This window comes from Anastrepha obliqua, chromosome 3, assembly GCF_027943255.1.
Source record: "Anastrepha obliqua isolate idAnaObli1 chromosome 3, idAnaObli1_1.0, whole genome shotgun sequence".
Lineage (NCBI taxonomy): Eukaryota > Metazoa > Arthropoda > Insecta > Diptera > Tephritidae > Anastrepha > Anastrepha obliqua.
In genome coordinates, this window is record NC_072894.1 from 112,498,180 (window position 1) to 112,507,567 (window position 9,388).

Here is a 9,388-nt window from a genome sequence, read left to right on the forward strand (position 1 = left end):
GAAACATTCACTGTTCTAATACGAATATGATTGTCTGTAGATTTCAATAATTTTCTAGTGATGCTTAGCGAATGATAGGTAAAACGTTTACTTAGCTAGGCGAGTGATCAACCTTTCGTGAAAATTAAATTAAAATTATTGATTATTTTGATAAATGTACATTACACAATATGTACAGTTTACATCGATGCTGTTTCCATCTGACCACTACAGATGCCCTAAGGCTCAGAATGAGTATCTGATTCAGCTGATAGCTTCCGGATTTGCTGTTATATGCTAAATGCCTGATATGAGCATAATTTGAACTCAGCATGGCAGCACGTACCTATGTAGAAACGTATTATTACATCCTCTACTATACTTGTGTGCATTTGTTAACAAATAAATTTTATTTAATGATTTAATAAGAAATTAATTAATTAACCGACGTGGCGTATACGTAGCGTCCATTATAGTGCCTGAAATTACGGATATGTATGTGCGCACACAGACGCGTGTTTGTATTTGTGTACGGAAATCAACGCTTGTGCGTGCATTGTATTTAAACAGCCAGCCAAGTGACTGCGGCGGAAAATGAGTATAAGTATTTGTATATTTTGCTGCTGTTGATTTAATGAATAAATAAGTGAGTCAATAATCGAACTCGTCCAAATGCGCACGAGAGATGAATGACGCACTTTTTTCTTGTGTTATTTGCTGCGTGAGCGTAATTTAAGGGTAATACTGTATGATCACTAATATATTTATACAATTTACTGTAAGTGCGTAGAAATAAAAGGATATTAATTGACTGCCTATGGGATTTATTGAAACTAATCTTGAGTTTGACCAGAGTTTTGTTCAAGATTCGTTATAAAATTATGATAAATATACTAAATATTGTAAGGGGGGTCATTAAATTGATTTCAGCGTATAAAGCACGATCTAAAATTAAGAAACAAAATATTTTTTTAACATGAAATATAAATAAATTTTCATTTTATTTTTAATTTTTTTTTTGGAAAAAATTTAATTTTGTTTTGTTAACAATTTTCCAATTTTTTATATTTAAGTTTACGGAATTGTCTTTTTTGTAGTTTGTGAAAAGAAACCTTCCTCAGATTTTTTGTTTTTAATAAAATGGTATGTTTGTTCAGTAAAACTTTTTCCGAACTCCCTTTTTTGTAATTTTCAATAACTTTTTAAAAATTGAATTGTTTTTATTAAAAACTTTTAAAAATTTGTTTTTTAATTTTACAGAATTTTTTTTTTGTAGTTTGTGAAAAGCAGCACATTTCAGATTGTTTTGAAAAAAATAAAATATATTTTTTTTTATTAAAAGTTTTTCCGAGCTCCTTTTTTTGTAGTGTTCAAAAAGCATCACTTCTCAAATTTTGTTCCCACTATACGCTGAAAGTTTGCTAGTGGTACTCCCATAACTTTTCGAGTTATACTCAAATACGTGCAGCGAACCAGTGAAAAATACCGTTCATCTGCTTACTAATGGACGAGTGTGTAGCGGCGCTTCGATTGCTTGCACTAGGGTTTGGCTAGAAAGGTAATTTGCTCTGATTTACACCGACTGGCGCGGCAACAAGCAAAAGCTCAACTTTCTGCATACTTACAGGCGTGAGGCAATTAAGCTCAATTCACTTAAACGCGAGCACACAAACAGAAATGAGGTAATTTTTCGATTAAAAAGGTGCATGCTCAAAATTAATTTCCGACCTCCTTTTTTCGGCTTCATCTGCATACACATTTTTCTTAGAATTATCTGTAGAGTAGTAATCCAAAGAGCAAAGTATATTAATTTTAAAGGAGAGTTTTAGAATTTTTCAGTCATAAATGCCCAGATGCATAGTAATATTTCATATATTTATGCGCATATCTATTTTTCCAAAAGTTTTTACGACAGAACAATGGAAAAACTCCAAGAGCTTTTTAGCTAACACCGTTGGGTTCTTTTAATTCCTAGAACTTTTAGAAATATGGTGCATTGCTTTTTGCAACCCTCAGCGCAAGCAGGCTGTGAAAACACGAAAACGCGGCAGCATAAAAAAATGATGTCCATGACACCAGCAATTCCCTATGTGTAGCTCGGCAAACTACATTCAACTTTTGTTGAGTTAGAAGTGGCATAAACCACAGAGCAGAAGTTACGCGTAGTACCAAAAGCAGTGAAAAAAGTTATCTTTGCATTTGTGTTACTGTTGTCATTTTGTGGCACATGTGTTGGATGCCACATACCATATGGCTTACGAAATGTGGCACTAAAAAAATCAGCAGCCCATAAACCTGGAAAGAAAAGCAGGCAGGGTAAATTGGGAAATGATAAAAGGCGAAGAAAGAGAGCCAAAAAAAGAAGAACAAAATTGAGGAAAAAAGCAGAAAAAGTCGTTAAGGTAGTGAGTGAATTATTATGAAACACACACACAAACACAAGCTCAATGCTAGGCAAATTAAATAAATAAGTCACGAAAGCATGCGAGCTGTAAAAAATGCAGTGTGAATTGCAGTGAACGAACTTACCAACGTGGCAAATGTGCTGCCACTTGTAAGCGACCTAAGTACAAAAACAATGTTTTGCTTGCAATTTGCTGCTTCCACTTTTATGTGTTGCAGTTGCGCAGCAAGCCAAAAAATATGAAGAATTCAGTGAATTTGCTTAAAATAACAAAAGCTGAAATGGAAATTCACTCAAATACGAGTATTTTGCACTCAAACCAATTGTTACAGTATTTCATACGTTTCTTTTCATTGCTTTTATGCGCCTATACTTGCCGGTGCTTTCTCACTTTAACCATTGCTGATGCTTTGTTTTGTTTGTTGATTTGTTATTATTGTTACATTGCTTGCCCACATATTCATGTAGTCGGCCTTTGGCAGCGTGCTCGTGAATTCGCGCGTGTCAGCCAACATTTTTTCACTGCCACAAATGCAAAAGTTCACATTTTTATACTCGGCTCACATGCACTCACACACACATACACACATGTCAACCCATACTCTGTTGCATTAGAAGTGTTGCAGCGTGTGGCAAGCAGTAGTGTGCAGTAGTTCATGCTGCCACTTCACACTACTTACATACATTCATAAGTGAGTGCATAAATTTCTTTTGTTTGCCATTGTATTTTTGCGTTGTGAAAAGAAATTTCACAAACTTCGCTGTAGTAAAGATTGTTGATATTGTTGTTTTTGTTGTGCACACGCTTGCTGTTGCATTGCTAAACTATACATGTGCACACATCCAGTTCCAAGTGCGGCATCATAAAATGCTCTCAACATTCCCGAGCAGCGAGTACACAAAAGGTTGCTCATACGCCATGTCGCTACTGTATAGTGGCGTTTTTTTTAGAGTGTAGGCATAATTTAAGTGCACTGTTTTGTATTTGTTTTCGTTGTTATATTCTTATAATTTCATATTATTTTACATTGCGTGTATGCTCTTTTTGAGAAATATAAAGAGATTGGCCAGCAAGTGGGTGTTGCATCTATACAAATAAAATGCATTGCATGGCGGTTGCTGGCACTAATTAACTAAAATGTTCTAGCAGTAGTTGCAAGCCCCTCGCGTGACTATAATTCGGTTGGTACCGGTTTCGCTGTGTACTATGAAATATAATAATAATAATTAAGACTATACGATTGTCCTTGCCTCGCCAAACCGACACGTGGGTGCTGGGTCGAGAATGGTAGAAGTTTTTTAAGCGTAGGGGTCTTAAAATATTCAGCTACAGAACAAACTCAATAGCTAAATAAATATTTAGAGGCATGATAGTATCGTTTCCTTGATGGCATAAAGCGTGCCTGGTATATCGAATATGCTGAAATGAGAGGTAAAGTCTAAACGTACGAATCGAAATGGTTAGTTTTCCTTATTTGCTTTACATGGTTGAAAAACAGAGAAGCAAATATTAAGGTTAATTGCCTATAGAAATTATGGGCTATAAAATGATTCTGAATCAGTTTCGCAGTAAATATTTTTCGTCATTTTTCTACATCTAGCAAGAGTGGAAATATTGGCTAGCTTTAGCCGATTATTATATGTACGAGTTTAATATTTCTGACGTAGCGATGGAAAATTAAAAATTGGTGGTTAAAAACGGTTTTATTGATTTTGAAAATATTCTCCATAATGATAAATAGACTTTTTCGTTCGAAGTATTTTCGATTATGTACTTTCCAAGTATTTTATCTAGGCCATAAATTATATAGGAACTAATGCAAAAACATCTTTTTTACCACAAAACATGTCAGATGGCGCCGGACAACACCAGGGGTGCCTAAGGGCAGAAATGTGAAAGCAAGATCTCTTAAATTAAAAGGTAAACACTTTTTGGGAATAAATTTGAGACCATGAAATGCTAGAAAAAGTGTTATCTAATAGCAGTCATCGCTTGGCAAACCTTCGAGGCCATGCTTGGTAAAGAAACACTTAAACCTGTAGCTTGACTTAAACATTTTTTGGATGCCTTTTGCTTACAAATCCAAAGGTTTCCATTCTGTTGTACTTTCATTTACTTTACTTTCAATTACGAAAGAAGAAATACGAAATATGGAAAAGACTGAAGTACTGGAATGCCTACCCCTATTGTAGGGGGAAATGTTATATATCATCCAATTTCGAAAACCATTGTGCAATGGTTTTACCTAGAAAAACATAAATCTGTAAGATGACATAGATTGGCCCAGCACTGAGTGTTTATAATTTTTTCCTATAAATTCAAGCATAGTTTTTTCTTTGACTGTTAAGTATATTTTGACTCCGCTAGCAATACTGTGAAGCAGCCTTTCTTTAAGTCTTGATTTGAGCCTTATACACAATTTGAATGGCATCATTTTAAAACTACTTACTCGTATGGCTAACAGTACTCCAGCCTTTCTGTGCAAGTCAGTCTAAAATAAAAAATATAGGGAAAATAACGCCTAGTCTCCAAAAACTAATCAAGGTCTGCCTGCCAAATATTGTCTGTCGTCCCGCTTCCTTGCAATTGGAATTCTTGCAGATGAGTGATTGCATGTCAATTGATACAAGCATGTTGCACATTGTCGTCGATTTTTCTGAAAATTGCTTTACTTGTAGGCAGAAGAAGAAGTAGGCAGAAAGAAGTAAACAAAAATGTTTTGAAAAAATTTAATAGCTTTGAGATTAATTCAGTGTTGAAAACTTTAACATAGTGTTTTTAAAAGTGAAATATTATATCTTCGATTCTTTTTAAAAAATTTTTAACTTTTTTGGATAAAATATGTTTTTAAATAACATTTTTTTGTATTGCTAAACAATTTGTTTTGTAAATTTTGAAAATCACCGCACCTCAGATATTTTCGAATATGACGCAAAAAATGTTTAGAGAAATTTTCTCACAAAATTTACAAAACAATTTTTTTGAAGTATATATTTTCCTAATAATTAAAAAGAAAATATAAATATATAGTATATTTTTTTAAAAACTAAATTTTTTAAGTGAAATATCTTCGGTTCTTTTTAACATTTTTCTATATATTTTTTTAATATGTTCGGATAAATATATATTTTGAATGAAATTTGTTTGTATTGTTAAACATTTTTTTAGTACATTTTGAAAGTCCCCGTACATCAGATTTTTTGAAAAAATGACAAAAAAAAGCGTTCCCACAAAACTTACAAAAAATCTTTTTTATATATATTATTTTATTATTTTTATATTTATTATTTTTATATATTTCCTAAATAATTTACAAACATTTTTTTTCAAGTATTTTTTTCTAAATAATTAAAAGTAAAATGTTTTTAAGCATATATTTCTTAAAAAAATAATTTTTCGTTTTAAGTGAAATATCTTCGGATCTTTTTAACATTTTAATATATTGTACATTTCTTTTAATTATTTTGGATAAAATATGTATCTTAAATACATTTTTCTATATTTGTAAACATTTTTTTTTTTGATATTTTGAAAATCCTCGCACATCAGATTTTTCCAAAAATGACAAAAGAAAAAATTCCCGCTTAACTTACAAAAAATTGTTTTTTGAAATATATTTTTCCTAAATAATTAAAAAAAAAATTAAGTATATTTTTCTAAAAAGTAAAATTTTCTTCAAGTGAAATACCTTCGCTTCTTTTTAAAATTTTTAAATATGTTTATTTTTTATTTATTCTGGATAAAATACATATGTAGTTTTTTAAATTAAATTTTTTTGTATTGTGAACCGTTTTTATTTTTGTATCAGATTTTTACAAAAATTACAAGAGAGTAAAAAAAAAATTGTTTAGAGTATATTTTACTAAAAAATTAAAAATTGATTTTATTTAATTATTACAAATAATCAGAGATATTTTAATTCAAAAAACGCCATGCCACATTTTTTATTAAGTCTCAATTTTACGACATCTCAATATTGTTGATAAATTTTTAGTTTTATTGTTAACAATTTTATTCAATAGTTTATTTTGGTATGTAAGTTATCATCACACAGAAGTACATAAATTTACGTAATTTTGATTTTTAACCTTCCTTTTTCGGCCATTTGAGCTGGTCGCTTGTTAAACACTGTTTCACGTTTTCAGTACTTTTACTTTTTGCTTTTTGCTTGTAGCTTCTTAGCTTTCCGGCTGGTAACGATCGGCGTGCAAGAGAGAGTTCGATTGCCCTTCTGGCTGCCAGGTAGGGTTGTGTTTGGAGAGGTGAGGGGTGAATAATTACGCTCAAGCCTAAAAATAAATCAATTTTTAAAAACACTGACGGTAATGTGCAAAATATTTGGATCACTGACGCTGAATTGCTGAGGTTTGTGTGGCTCAATACACGTTTATTTTTACTTTAGGTTACAATGGGTTATTATTTTTATCTCTTTTGCTAGTTTGATGAAAAATTCCTTTTTTCACTGCTTGTTGGTCTACTAGTGCCAAAAGGATTTCACAATCTCTTAATACGACACCCAATTTATTGCTCTTGTTTTGAAGCATGTTTTGAAGAACTTTTTGTTAAGTTACTCCTAATGACTGAAACTAGTTTTTAGTGGGGCTTGGCATGAAATGCCATTGAGCAGGTTTTCCAATTCCTTATCCACAAACATTTACAACTTACCAGAACCGGCATTGATTTTGTTGTTGTAAACGATGGTGTATAAAACGACCTTGCGCATTTTTTTCTAGAAAAAACTTATTCTTATAAGGAGTAAAGGGGAAAGAGCCGTCAGAAAAAAATATTAAAGATGAAGAAAATTTTCTAGCCACTCAAAACTAATAAAAAAAAAATATTTTAAGTGCTGGGTCTCTTTACTTTGATCTGCACGGACATCATTGCTTGTCTGTTTGTATACTGCAGTCATTTGCAAAAATTATAAGTCCTACGATAAGTGATTAATTTTGCGCCACCTTGTACATACTTTGTATGCAAATAAATATATGCATTCTGTTAGGCTGCTGTAAGCAACTATTAGAAAACCTTTAATACTGTGGCGCACCAGTAGCGCCTATGCCATTAACATTTACTGTGCGAATAAATTTAAGCTCAAATAAAAAATATAAACAGCAACAAAACAAATTTACATGCACGACAGTAAAACTAGGTCAGGTTGCTCAACATCAATATCTATGCATTTAGATCTCATTCACCTGCAAAACTATTTCCGTTCCCCAATTTCGTTTGCACGTTTTTTACACTCCCCGTATTTGTGATGACAAATGTTTGCAGCAAATATAAAGTATGCAAACGAGTGTAAAAAACACACGACCGTCATAAAGCATGCAAAAGAGTGGACAAAAGAAGGAAAAGGCATAGACATAAATTACAATACATGCAAAACAAATTCGAGGTAGAGTTCAAAAAAGGAGCTTGCCATAAAAAGCAGAGTGCCGCAATGCATTAGAAATGCCGTAAATATGCACCGGCATCCATAAGTCATGGCGACAAATTATGTGGATGTGCACATGTGGGCGAAATGAGGTAACTGCATTGTTGTTGAGAACAATAGTGCACTGGAAAAGGAAAAAAGGAGTTCAGCTTGTGAGTCAAGTTTATGCAAAGCAGCTGGAAATATTTGATCTTAATTTCAAGTTGTTTTTAGTTGTAAAAAAAAACAAGTAAATAAAAATAAAAATCGTTTTATTGAGAAAGTGTGCTACAAGTTTTGCTGTAAATATGGATTGCATAGATATGATGCAAGGTGGCGCAATATTAATCACACTAATGGAAAATTTATAAATTTTGCAAACCACGTCGTACGTCAATTATATTTAACACTTGCGCACTACACAACAGCTGCAGTACACAAACAGACAAGTAATGAAGCGCGTAAAGGACAAAATGAAGATTTCCACCACTCAAAAACAGTTTTTTTTAATTTAGTATTGGGCATGGGAATAAGTTTGTTGGTTTATTTTAGTCGCAATGAACCGACGGTGTTGGTTTATTCGCAGTAACTTAACTACTAGTACATAAAAGCGCGGAGAAGCCACGCAGGGTTGAATACAGACTGATGAAAGAAGCATTGCCAGATGTACATGAGCTTACAATTATAATTTTAACACTTTTTCTTAAGCTAATATGTACGTGAACTAAAAATACATTTCAATTTGAATCAAGTAGTCTGCAATGCTTTTGTTTACATAACTTTTTAAGTACATTTTAATTTAAACCAAGTAATTTTACGAAGCAACAATGCTTTTGTTTACATAAGTTCTTAGTTAATACATCTGCAACATTTTTATCTGTGGAAACATATTTTAGTTCAATTTCGTTATTTGCAACTTTTTCTCTTATAAAATGATACTTAATGTCTATGTGCTTTGTACGTTTATGGTGAACAGGATTTGTAGAAATATGCTGTGCACTTATGTTGTCGCCATAGATGACCATTGGCTCTTCTTGTGACCATCTTATTTCAGCTAACAATCTGCGTAGGTACACCGCTTCTTTTGCGGCTACGGAGAGGGCAACGTATTCTGCTTCTGTGCTGCTCAATGCAACAACACTTTGCTTTGCTGAAGACCAGGAAAACGCGCTGCCTCCAAGAAAAAAAGCGTAGCCAGAGTAGGATTTTCTATCCAGCTGATCATTTGCCCAATCGGCGTCTGCGAAACCTCGCGCTGGTTCGCCTGTTTTGCAATAAACGATGTTCAGATTTATAGTACCGGATAGGTATCGTAAGATGTGTTTCGCTGCAGCCTCGTGCTCAGCGTGTGGATTTGTGTTGCGCTGCGACAATTTGCTAACTGCGTGCAAAGTGTCAGGTCGACTCAAAATTGGAAATACGAGATAGGACCGCCATCGTGCATTTCAAATTTGGATGATATCTTCTTCTTAATCGCGCTAATTTCGTTTTCGCTTGGTGAGATGATTATCAAATCGTCGACGTAAACTGCGATGTAGCTGCTTTGCTGCTGACTGAACTTAACGTATAGACACGCCTCGAGTTTGCACCT

At 33.1% G+C, this 9,388-nt stretch overlaps 1 protein-coding gene across 1 annotated transcript in view; it reads right to left on the reverse strand.

Annotated features, from left to right (window-relative positions):
• The window catches only part of LOC129242157 (mucin-2-like), a 28,458-nt gene extending 21,351 nt beyond the window's left edge, over positions 1–7,107 (reverse strand). Inside the window, exon 1 of the mRNA XM_054878721.1 lies at positions 7,050–7,107. Coding sequence (XP_054734696.1) covers positions 7,050–7,107 — 58 coding nt within the window. The remainder of the gene's footprint in view (positions 1–7,049) is intronic.
• Between the last annotated feature and the right edge of the window lie 2,281 nt (positions 7,108–9,388).